Below are 13622 nucleotides of genomic sequence, written 5' to 3' on the forward strand. Positions count from 1 at the left end.
GAGTGCGCCTCAGCCACGGATCTCCCCCCACCTGGGACTCCGGCTGCATCTGCAGAAAGCAAGCGGGGCGAAGGGCGCTTTGGTGCATCTTCCATCCCTCCCGTGTGAAGGGCGCCTTCCTGCCCCACGGTCTGATTGACTCTGAGTGAATACGAAGTGTTTCTGTTGCTGGAATAAAGCTTATTAAATGAGCTAGCAACCTCCAAGTATCATTGATAGATCTTCCCCAACTTTCCTCCGGTAATTCATAAAGAGTTAAGTGGGCGTCAGGTTTCTTGCTAAAAATGGATTTGGAAGGAAGGAAGGAAAGAAATGACAATGGGAGGGAGGGAAGGAGGAAAGGACAAAGGGAGGAAAGGAAGAAAGGAAGGAAAGAAGGAAGGGACAATGGGAGAGTGGGAGAGAGAGAAAGAAATAGAGAGAGGGAGAGAAAAAGAGAGAAATAGAGAGGGAGAGAGAGAGAGAAAGAAAAAGAGAAGGAGAGAGAAAGAGAGAGAAAGAGAGGGAGAGAGAAAAGGAGAAAGAAATAAGGAGGGAGAAAAAGAGAGGGAGAGAGAGAAAGAGGGAGAGAGAAAAGGAGAAAGAAAGGGAGGGAAATAAAGGGAGAGAGAAAGGGAAAAATAGAGAGGAAAAGAGAGAGGGAGAGAGAGAGAAGGAGAAAGAAAGAGGGAGGGAAATAGAGGGAGAGAGGGAAAGAGAGAAATAGAGAGAGAGAGAAAGAGGGAGAGGGAGAGAAAGGGAGAGAGAGAAAGAGGGAGAGAGGAGAGAAAGAAAGAGGGAGGGGGAGAGGGGGGGGACAGAAAGAGAGGGAGAGAGAGAAATTAAATTAGTAACATGATTGTTAAGTGAATCTGGTTTCCCCACTAACTTTGCTTGTCAGAAGGTTGCAAAAGGCGATCACATGACCCTGGAACAATGTGACCATCATAAATATGAATCGATTGCCAAGCATCCGAATGTAAATCACATGACCCTGGGGATGCTGCAACGGTCATAAGTGTGAAAAATGGTCATAAGTCACTTTTTCAGTGCCATCGTAACTTTGAACAGTCACTAAGTGAATTGTTGTAAGTCGAGGACTACCTGTACTTTATCATTTTTTCCTTTTTTTTGGTCAAGTTTTTGACACCTTGCTGGGCGACTGGTGGTACTCGGACATTGCCTTGTCCTAAAAGTGGTACAATGGGTGAAAAGGTTGAAAAGCCCTGTTCTAGCAAACATTTAAAAAAGCAAAGTGCATGCAAATCTACTTGGAAGCAATACTCTTTTGACTTTGTAAAATCTATCTCATGGAATTCACGTTGTACCTTTTTAAGGGTGAGGAAAATTCACTCAGTTTATGTCATGGGCTCTCTTTCCTTCATTATTATTCCACTGCCTGAACCCTAGCAGTGAAAACACATGCCTGGGTTCACAAGAGAGAAAAAGTTTTGTGACATTTTGTGGCTCTGCTCTTTATTACTAATTTAAACACATTGTGCCAGGTAGGATCCGGAACAAGTATAAAGAGAATAAACTATAAGCCACAGAAATAGTTGTTTATTTCCCCTTTGTACTGACTCTCAAGAGTGACGCTTCTTTTGGCATAAAAGGAATTATTTATTGGAACTGACAACCTGCTTGCTTTTGAGGATGTGATTAAAAATTTGACGTGGGCAGCCACTCTGCTACCACTCTGAATCTCGTAACAAGAATGTTTTATTAAGTAGAGGTGCTTTCCCAATCAGAATCAACCTCCATAGGAGGGAATATAATCAGCCTTCTGATCTAATCACTATTGCTATGCCATAATCGCATCTGCGGAATTCAAAAGTAACAACTACACACTAAAGACTACAACATGTGAGTTAGAGAACAAGTTTAAAATGAATATATCTCTATCTTCCTCCACACACACACACACACACACACACACACCTTTTCTTTGTATGTTTTTAGTGGCATTCAATCCACTACATTGACCTCTATAAAAATGTATAGATTCAGAAGATTCTCTTCTATTGTATAGATTTAATTCTCTATTTGATTCAATAGTATGACTCAGTTTAAGTCTGATTTCTTTCAGTGACTCATCTACTACATGCTTTCTGTGCATTTTTCCTAAATCACTAAAGAATATGCTTCTGCTGCTGTATGCTATTAATAGGAGCTGCTATATACTTAAAAAATGTGGTTGCCCCAAATATGGTTTTGAATAAACTGCATATTAACCTAGACCAGGGGTAGGCAACCTCGGCTCTTTTATGACTCATGGACTTCAACTCCCAGAATTCCTGAGTCAGCATAGTTGACTCAGGAATTCTGGGAGTTGAAGTCCATGAGTCATAAAAGAGCCAAAGTTGCCTACCCCTGAGCTAGACATTGCTAGAAATTGCTGATTTTACCAGTTGCAGCTTCTGAGTAGTCTTCAAAGTCAACCCATATAAAGCAAAGTACAGTCCTGAGGTAATCAAGACAAGGGTGACCATGAGAAGGGCCTCCCTATCCAGGTACGGATGCAATTAGCAATCTGTACAAAGGCCTTGGTGGCTACCGCTCTTTAAGAGGGTCTAGGTCTCTAGGAAGTCTCCCAAACTGAGTATATGTTGCATCTGGCAGAGTGCAACCCCCTTCAGAACTAGAGATGAAAAGCCACCACAGCCTCCAGCCATTGGGACACGATCTTAACATCATCACTCAATTGACTTAGGGGTCCACACATACAGCTAAATCATCAACATACTGATGAGAACGGATCCTGTTCTCCAATGAATGACCTCAGCAGCTGTTATATACCGTACTTTCCTAATATGCAGATATAATATTTGGCAGATAATGCTCTTTGGATATCAAAAAGATCTACCATGATTTTCTTCTTGCCTCAAGACCCTTATAACTGTTCTGCATGGCATAAATAAAGGAACTACCATTTAAAAAACTGAAACAAATCAACATTCTAAAAGTAAATTTTGGTATTTTTTGGTAATAGTTTTCGTGGATTTTCTGTTTTAAACAAATGTAGAATGCTTTGGTTGTGTGATACATAAAATACTTTTCATTATTCGCAGGTAGTGTCAAATAGAAAACACATTTAGTTCCATTCTCAAATATTTAATAATTATTCATGGTATAGCAGAAAAATGGAGGAAGAGATAAAAACACTAGAACATAATTGTCTTACCTTCCAGCTCCTCTGGTTCATAATGAATGTTAACAACATTGCTGGTGCCACCCAAATCAACAACTGCCTCATCCTCAGGCCTCTGTTTGAAACATAAACATGGTATATCTCATAAATGGAGAGAGAGAGAATTTGTCTCCCGTTGAATACTCGCAGTATGATGGACTTAGTCTCTCTGCCATGGATAGATTTCAGAATCTTGTGCGACAGAGAGACTAACAACATATTTTGACAAATCTTTACAATGACATGGATTATGCAAGATATTTCTTATAGCTTTACTTCTATCACAAATTTTTCTTTCATTGTTTTGTATTGTTGAGAATTCAGTTAACACCATAGGAGAATCAGCTTCATTTCCAGAATGAAGGAGCAGAAGCATTTATTCTGTATAGTTGCTACATCTTTGGGCAAGTTTGAGCTTCTAATGTTACCGCCAATTGTTTGTGACAACCTGCATGAATGACTGGAAGTGTCCAGTTCTGGGTTATCACAATACAAAAAGGATATTGAAAGAGTGCAGATAAGATTATCAAAGATGATGAGGGGTCTGGAAGCTCAACTGTACAATGATCAGTCGAGGGAACTAGGTGAGTCTAGCCTAGGGCAGGGATAGGGCAGGGATAGGGCAGGGATAGGCAACCTCGGCTCTTTTATGACTCATGGACTTCAACTCCCAGAATTCCTGAGTCAGCATAGCTGACTCAGGAATTCTGGGAGTTGAAGTCCATGAGTCATAAAAGAGCCGAGATTGCCTACCTCTGGACTAGGGTTTGATATGATAGCAGTCTTCCAGTACTTGAGGAGCTGCCACAGAGAAAAGGGGTTGGCCTGTTCTCCAAAGCACTTGTGGGCAGGACAAGGAGTAATGGATGGAAGGTCATTAAAGAGAGAACCAACCTAGAACTACCAAGAAATCTTCTGACACAGAGAACAGTTAACAGTGGAACAGCTTGCCGTTTAGAAATTTTGGATGCTCTATCACTGGAGGTTTTGAAGAAGAGATTGGACAGCCCTTTGTCCAGGATGGTATATAGGTCTACTGCCTTGGGCAGGAGATTGGACTAGAAGACCTCCAAGGTCCTTTCCAACCCTATCTTTCCTCGTTCTATATTCTATGACTTTTTGCTAGCTGCTCATATATCAACCTGGAAAAGCAGACAAAAGCTTCTGACAACAGAAACTGAGATTAGGTGTTATTTTACTTTCTCAAAGGCATCAGAGGTGCAGTTTTAAATTACTAGAGAACTCTGGGAACTGAGGAAAGTGAATTAGATGAAAACACATAACAGCTGGCATCTAAGATGGACGTAGACCGTGCTGGCATATGATTAGCTGTTTGTTTTAGAAAAATACATAGATGGCTGGTAATTCTACTGTGGAATCTTAAACTGCTGAAGCTTTATTTTGCTTCTGGGATAGCAGAAAATATTCGAAACGAAGCAGGGTACAAACTGGAAGATGGTGCTGAAGACAAAGGGCTGAGTGGATTGTGGGAGAAAATCTACAGTATATTTTGTAGATGATCCCACGGGGATTGAAAATGACAGAAACAAACAAGTTTTACCAGCCAGAAAGAAAACCAACTGTCAGTTTGATTGACAGAGAGAAACTGTTAGCCAGTATCTCTAAGCAATCCCATACACCTGGTTAAAAGTATTTAAAAACATAAAAGAGTAGAAATATATTTAAGTTCACCTTTATTATTTTTCTAAATAACTCAAGGTGATGAACATACCTAATACGCTTTTCCTCCTATTTTCCTCAAAACAACAACCCTATGAGGTACACTTGGGCTGAGTGTGACTAGCCCAGCTTTCATGACTTAAGCTGGGATTAGAACTCACAGTCTTCTGGTTTCTAGTCTGGTGTTCTCATCTTGCCAGTTTGCATCTATAGCTTGAAAAATACCTATTTAGAGAAACGTTAAGGTCCCTATTTAGTAAAAGGGGGGGGAAAAACCAGAACACCATTTAGGTAGTCTTTTCTGATTATCAGTAAAAGCAGCCAAGAAAATAGGGGAGAGCCATTCCTTGCTGAGGAATGCACTTAGATGGTCTCTTAAGGAGAGAAAGTCTAAAGTGATATTTTGCACTGAGTTTTCTATCAGATTCGGAGAACCTGTAGGAAGCTCCAGTCATGTGTTTGAATGCTGTTTCTGCTATTTCATCAAGACACAACTGACTGAAATAGCATGAAAGCTGAGATTCTAAAAAACATGCAGGAATTCTCATTGTCAGAAATCCACGAGATTTAGCTTGGCAATGAGGAATCTTTTTTTCCTGGCAAATAAATGGGAGATGGCACGCACAAACTACTACTTGGTTTAAAGTAGTAACTGTTAAGGAATTTGTTGTGCAGAGGTCTCCTTGTGCTACCAAAGAGTTGCACAGACAAGGAAAGGGTACTGAGAGCAGCAAGGGTCACACAAGAGTACACTGAGTTGTAAAAGCAAAAAGTAGTTTACTTTTGAGGTGGTGTAAAAACAAAAATGCACATTCAAAAATAAACAGTCCAAGTAGCAATCCAAAATACAAAGTCTTCTTACCGGTCCAGAGGTCAATACACAGTTCAGGTAACAGAGCAAAAACAGTAACAGTAGAGAGCAGTGAATTCAGAGAGAGAAAGAAGCTACATTACTAGCTCCCTCTTATGGCCATGAAAACACTTACACACCCATTGGCCAATTAACATCTTAAAGACATAGCATCATGGTTAATATATTTTCAACCCAACATTGTAGGCTAACACCATATGCCTAACAGTAACACACTGCTACTTATGCCTCATTGTATTTATTAACATTTTAATGGTCCTTCAAAGAGAAAGAAAAGACCACTCAATAAAAGCAGTCTTGCAGCCTCTTTTTATTTCTCTCCTCAGCCTAGAAATATAAATTATGCATGTCAATCTCATGCAGCTCTGTTGAAAGCAGATAGTCCCCAAGGAAAACCAAAACATTTTCTCATCAATGGGCCATAACAGGATGAAGCCAAATTCCAATATAAAAACAACAAAATGCCATTCTGTCTCTGCCCTGATTATTCCATAAATAGAACCCCAGTTAGGTTCTTAAATTTCAGTTTCATATCAGCAACTGGTCATTAGCTCAAAAAGCATAAGAGAATGGAAGGAAAGCTTTAAAAGTAAATGAATTTACAGAATCAATTACATTTCTTTTGACAATCATCTTTCTTAGAGACCAGCATAGCTATGAGCTTACACTTCTGTTTTGCTTTTATTTCGATTACACCTATGGTTCACAAGTCTAATATTTTCCAATTTTCCTATCATCCAATAAATCAATGCAGCTCCAGCCTTGCCCCCATGTTATAACAGACCTGCCTGTTTTATCAAGCCAATGCTTCAGGCTCTGTATTCCAGATGGTCCTTTCTCCATAGCTCAGACAAGTAGCAATAATACGCAGTCAGGGCCTTCTCTGTGGTGGCATTACACATGCATAATTAATTGCAGAACCATTTTATCTGATATGATTTTCTTTTTAGGCATTAGGCAATTTCACTTATTTTTATTTACCCATAAGCAGTAAGTCAGTTTTTAAAACATATATTAGTTTGGAAATATTGTTTTGAATTTTTAAATTGCTACTTTACTTATCTCATATTAATGAAAGTGATATTTTATTTTATAGTTTTCATTTGTAAGTACTTTCACTTTTAAATTAATTCCTATTTGGGTAGCCATGATTATTAATTTATAAAGAAGAATCTTGTTCCTCTAGCTGTCAGAGGAGAGATCTCTGAAGGCATCTTCTGCATGGAAGACAGTTTGGTCCAAGAAGAATCTGAACAGGAAAAGTCCTTAAGCAGGAATCTAGGCCTTAAGCCTATTGTCACATTTCAATGGGTAACACTGTCCCTGTGCTCAATATCTTTTTTTTTTTGAAATATAGAAATTATTTCCAATTTTTATGTAAACAGATAAATTGTCATATGCATATGTTATACAAATGGTCTCATTTATATTCTTTTTTAGTAATATTTTTTTCTTACCTGATACTCTACTTCCCATTTTCATATGTTGCATTAAGTTTGCCAAACAAAATGATAGAAATCTGTTAGACTTGCAAGAGCCAGTTTGGTGTAGTGATTAAGGCACTAAACTACAAACTAGGAGATTGTAAATTCTAGTTTAGGCACAAAGCTAACTGGGTGACCTTGTGCCAGTAATCCTATCTGTTATGTATTGATGTAAATTACTTGAGAACTGTTAATAGTTAACTGCTATGTCTGTTTAAACTCCAGACTGCTGCTTGTCTGCAGAATTGTTAGTTTGTGTTTTGGGCGGGAAATACTGCTTTAATTCCATTGGCAGCCGCTTATCAGTGGTCTTTATAAATAGAAGTTAAGCAGCAGTTAGTGCTGCTTCTGTGATAACCTAATAAATGTGTTGTTGGTTTCACCAATTGCCTCGTCAATGTCTCACTGATCCCGAAACATAACACCATCTCTTGCCTAGGAAGCACATACAGAAATGACAAACACTTCTGAAAATGTTTTCTTGTCCAGGCAGTCACCAAGAGAGCAAAATATCTATAAAATACTTATGATGCTTCCACACCAAAGATTCTCTGAGGGACCAATCAAACAATATTGTGGATCTATCCCTTCTTTGTCTTTTCAAAGACATACTAACAATAACTGGATTCACTTTTAAATATGTTTTTAGAGGATACAAAAATTGTGCATGCATGCGTGCACACACACACACAGTTGATTCTCATTATTTCTGATAATTATATCCATTAAGTTGATGCAAACGCTGAATTAGTGAATACTGAACCATTGCTCCTAGGGGAAATAGAGGATAGTTGTTTACAGAATGACGGCTAAAATAAGGCAGTACACTGCCTTACAGAATATAGAATGTAGAACAGGGGTGTCAAACTGCCGGCCCGCAGGCTCGACGCGTCACAACAAAACCGCGCCCACCCCATTGCTGGCAATGGGAAAAAAGCTCCGATACGTCGCGCGACATCACATGATGTCGTGAGTTTGACATGTCTGACATAGAATAACAGAGTTGGAAGGGCCGTTGGAGGTCTTCTAGTCCAACTCCCTGCTTAAGCAGGAGACCCTATACCAGGGGTGGGCAACCTTGGCTCTTTTATGACTCATGGACTTCAACTCCCAGAATTCCTGAGCCAGCTTGGGAGAATTCTGGGAGTTGAAGTCCATGAGTCATAAAAGAGCCGAGGTTGCCTACCCCTGCCCTATACCATTCCAAATGGCTCTCCAATCCTTTCTTGAAAAGCACCAGTGATGAAAACCACCAGTGATGAAACACTCACAACTTCTGAAGGCAAGCTGGTCCACTGATTAATTGTTCTGTCAGAAAATTTCTCCTTAATCCTAGCTTAGATCTCTCAGTAATTTTGCAAGTACACACACCACAACCTTCAAACATTAGCAAAATTAAGGTGAGGTTTCAGTGATCTTACTGAAATTATGGACTGTACACATCTATAAGCCACAGCAGGTATTAAACTGAGCATCTCTCTTGCAACCAAGACAGAGTGGGCCTCTGTGGTACAGCACAGGCAGCTGCACCCATGGCCACACGGCTATTCTATTCTACTGCAGAAATACAGGCAAAGTTCATGAGGGTGGGGGGAACTTGCTGCATTGTGGTATTCTAAGGAAACATTTTTCCCCCAAGCAGGACTCCAAAGTCTAGTGGGAAATAATTAGTTTTTTTCCCGAACAGTACAGTCACAGAATATATTATTTCTCTCTTATTGTTTTCTCAGTGTGCCCTAAAGTCTGCCACAGAAATATCCAGTTTGGAAGCAGTATGGGGAATTCAAAGATGGCTGTTCCCAACATCCATCACTATTGGCCATAATGACTGAGGTTGCTGCAGCTATTATGCAGCAGGAGCTGCAGGCCACAGATTGCCTCCTAAAAAACTTCAGATTTCTATGCTGTCCTTTGTTCAGGAGTTCAACAAATACAGAGCACACCTTCCTCCCATTTTTCAATGTAACATCACCCCCGCAAGGTAGACTGGACTGAGAATAACTGGACCAAACTCACTCAGTCAGTTTCCATAGCTAAGAGAGGGCTTGAACCAGAGTCAGTCCAGCACCATAACCACTATTCCCTGCCCATATACGGTAATTGCATACTATGAAGGACAATTTATATTTTAAAAAGCTCTTGTGCATAAAGCGTGTTAAGACAGCAGTCCCGACCATTTTGGCACCAGAGACTGGTTTCGTGGAAGACAAGTTTTTCACATATCAGGGCGGGGGCGGGGGGGGAATGGTTTTGCATGCTACCTAGATCCCACACATGCAGAGATGAAGCTTCACTCACTTGCACAGCCCGGTTCCTAACTGGCCAGTGGTAGTGGTCCATGATCCAAGGTTGTGTACCACTGTGTTAAGAAATCTGGCAAACTAATCATACAAAGAGTATAGCCTCTTATTAATGATGCTCAGTATTTGGATGTTGTACTTGCAGAAAATATTTGAAAATTGCTTCCCTAGGCTACGCAGTCTAAAGCATGACAGTTCACCCTTCCATTCCTATTTTATAAAGCAAGCAATAAATCATTGTAGCTCAGTCATAGCTCAAGAATCACTCTGACTGTGCTTAATAAAATCTACTCTTTATCCTGAACATACAGGTACAGGATTGTGTTGAAAATAACACAGATAATTTTGCATTTCTCCTATATGACCAATGATTTACTATTCCCATACAGAGGCTTTGAAGAAAAACACCACTCTTTTTTTATTCTGAAAGATATTACGTCAAATCAAATGTGTTGCTACAGAATTGAACTTACTGGATATGTAACTTAGCAGCCAGTGTATTACTGTAATCACTGTTGACTTTCCATTTCCTAATTACTTCTGCAGCATTTCCAAATACTATTTATTCTATCTTAGCAACAGCTTTTCTGTAGGTTGCCCAAAGAGCAAGGAGAAATGCCATACATATATTAGCTTATGCATCACAAACAAATCTAAAAACAGGACTCAACACAATGACTAGACCCTTAGGATTCCTGTAGTATCTAGGCCCACCTCTATGACTTCCAAGTCACTTGAGCAACAACTCCCAGCCTTCCTGTCCATCTGGGACTACTGGGAGCAGAGGCCACAATTTCTAGCCCCTGGAACAGAAGAACAGAAGCTGAAGAGTATAGCTTGGCATGCACGGGGAAGGAAAAGCTGTATCTCCACAAACGTGTTTTATTCTCCAAGGCATAGCATAGGATAGGTCTATCTAACATAGTTAATGGGAAACGGCTGTGGAAGAGCAGGCTGCTGAGATAATTGCAGGCACCTGTGCTAGCTTTCTCCCCTCTTGTTTCTGCCCCAGCCTGAGCTGGGCAGAATTGTTTATGAAAAGCTTAATCTTGAAGCAGGTGCAAGAGGAGAAGGGAGGAGACAAGAGGAAACTGGTGTGTTTTTGAAATGCAGCAGGAGCAGCAAAGCAGCCAAATCTTTTTTTTTAAAAAAAAAAAAGTTTGCTTTTTCACTGAGTGGAAGGATCCTGAAGGAAAATCCAAGGCCAGCCCAATGTTGAGAAGATGCCAGTGCTTTATCTGCTGCTCATTAATAAAGAAGAAGAAAAAAACAATAGAAGAAATCCCAGAGGGGCAGGGAGGATTTAGAGACAGATCAGGGGCTGTAAGAGTTAAAAAGTACTGTTGCACATTAGTGATGATAGTACACCATAGTAACAGTAGTATCAGTATCCCTGTAGTAGAAATAGTATAATATAGCATAGAGCAGACATGTCAAACACAAGGCCCGGGGGCCGGATCCGGCCCACCAAGTGGTTTCATGCGGCCCGCGAAGCCATCCTGGAAACAGTGAGGGAACGGCCCCCACTGCCTTGGCCCTGGCCCAGAGACCCTCCTTCTGCCAGAGACCCCCAGATCTGTTCCACTCCTGCCCAGGCCCCCATAGGCACCCTTGATGCGAACGATGTAGAGCTGGCCATGCCCACCCAGTAGGCCATATGCACTCTAGCCACGCCCACCCAGTAGGCCACGCCCACCCAAGCCATACCCACCCGGCCCCCTGAGGGCAACCGCAATGCTGATGCGGCCCTCAATGAAATTGAGTTTGACACCCCTGGCATAGAGGTACATGGGAAGGAGAGTGTGGGTGAATGTGGGAACTCCATAGATGTTCAGAAGGTAAGTGAGCAATCAGTGATGGCAATAGGAAAGTGGGGTGGGACCTGATGGCATGGGAAAGCAGGCCCAAGGCCTGTGGGGACGCTGAAGGGCAGGAAGCATAACACAGGGTGCCTCAATAGCTGGCAGAGGCCTGGGGCAGGCCGGTGCTAGGCCTCCAGGGCCTCCCCATCCAAGGCACCCCATGCTTTGTTTAATGACATTGGGGAGAGTAGGGTGGGGGGTCATTAAACAAGTGATCACATCACCTTGCTTACTAACTGTCACAACCTGCAACAGTAATGGGCAGGCTCCATTATGGTGGTAACTTGACTACCTGTAACCCATGTAGAGATGCTTTAATGTTAGCATTTTCTCTGGATTTCCTCCCCCACCCCCCGTAATACACAAAAAGCTTAGAAAAGTCCGAGAGTGTCATGTACAAACAAACATGAATTAGTAATGAACAAATCTGAGATAAAAAGGGATGATACTGTGTTGTATCACACCTCTTGTACAGCAAACAGGTTGCAAATAGGTCAGTTTTGGTGCAGTTTAGATAAACTTAATGTTATGACTGGGAACAAGCCTACCCTTAAAAACAGATTAATAAATTTTTCCACTGACCAAATTAACAGCAAGAATACTTATAAGGACCTTGGGAAAAGATATTTGATTAAAGTACTGAACTATTAATTATCCTTCTCTCTGTTCTCTGACAGAAGCCTTTCCATCGCCAAAAGGATTAATTGGATTCTGCCTGGAATGCAATAGTTTATGTAACCTACAAAGCATTGTGCTTCTTAATCAAAATAAATATCCAATGTTAACACAGAAGATCTGTGAAGATGACTAATCCATTCTCTATGAGTTGTTTTACCTGTGAAATTAAATTTCTGTATGATGTCATCATTTGTCTTCAGCACAGGTGTGAAAACACAAAGAGGAATTATCTTTCTTCTAATATGATTTAAGACTCCAAATCTAGTCCCTAGGCTATGGTCTCTCTTCATGCAAGTCGCAAACACTTGGGGTCCATTCCACACACCCAACCAGCTACATGCATGTTGTATCAGAAGCCAGTTTCAGAACTTACTATTTCTTCAGCATGTCTTTTAGACAATTTGAAAGATAGATTGCTAGGTGGGGGAAGGGAAAACAGTTGTATAATAAAGATACTGCTTTGATTGGATTTTCTCCCTTTCCTAGGGCCACATGACTATCATTACTATGACAGCACGGAACACAGCAACACAAACGTTCCAAATGGATTGGCCAAGATACCTATCCTTCCATCCCACCCCACTATATCCATTCCTAGAGAGAAAAAACACTGCCTATGATTTTCTTGAAAGTGAATACTGGTATAAAATACAATGGAATTCCTCATATTTTCATATTGGTAAGAAGGCTGCACTTTTTCTCTATGATATAGGTAAATCTAGCATTAAAAAGGAGTCATAACAACCACCACTATAGTCTTAAGAATTGTACTGAAGTCCTACCCCCAAAGACCTCTTTTCCCATATTTTCTAATTAACTTAGTTCCCCATTGGGAGGGGGGACAGTGTCTGTTGGATCCTACACATTAATTTTATTGAAATAATTTGTACTGTTTTGTTTATCTTGGGTGCTGATTGTTTGTTTATTTTGTATTGGAGGGGTTGGGGTTTTTTTTAAAAAAAAAGTTTTAGCTACTCAATTACTTTTTTGAAATGAAATAAATCGAATGAACATATGAATGAGTGAATGAATACAATGGTTTGCTCCATTATTTTCTCTCCATTTGCTGGATCATTGCTTTTCCTCTCCATCTTTTTTCTTCTCTGTTTATTGCCTTTCAGAATAAAAACACTGAACCTAGAAAATCTTACATAATTTTCTGCCTGTGTTGAAATGTCATGACTTTTTATTCTTCCTTTCTTTGTCTGTTTTCAAGTCTGGTATCCTCAAATAGCTAATTTCTCATATGAATGAATATATTGAAATATTGTTTATCCTCAATGGCTTTGAAAATGGTCCTCCCAACAGGCCCAAATAATTTTCTACATTGCCACCACTATAACTCCAGAAGTACCGGTACATTCCTTTTGGGGGAACAGACAGTATTTAGTTATTTTTTTATTTATATTTATTTATTTTAATTCCATTTACCGGTATATCCCGCCCTTCTCCGAAGACTCAGGGTGGCTTACAAGCTTAGCAGTAGCAGTAGCCGTTATTGTAGTTTAAACAAAATAATTATTAGTTATCAAGTGTAACCTCTACTAAAAAAAGAATTACCAATTCCCTTTTCAACTTTCC

The 13622-nt window shown here is 40.3% G+C and overlaps 1 protein-coding gene across 1 annotated transcript in view; it reads right to left on the bottom strand.

Moving 5' to 3' along the window:
- SLC4A8 (solute carrier family 4 member 8) overlaps positions 1-13622 on the bottom strand; it is a gene marked incomplete at its 5' end in the record, with an annotated part of 108312 nt that overhangs the window by 60604 nt on the left and 34086 nt on the right. The window contains one exon of the mRNA XM_081316605.1: positions 3161-3242. Within this exon, the coding sequence (XP_081172731.1) occupies positions 3161-3242 (82 nt within the window). The remainder of the gene's footprint in view (positions 1-3160; positions 3243-13622) is intronic.

This window comes from Vipera berus (genome assembly GCF_964194415.1).
Source record: "Vipera berus genome assembly, chromosome: 2".
Lineage (NCBI taxonomy): Eukaryota > Metazoa > Chordata > Lepidosauria > Squamata > Viperidae > Vipera > Vipera berus.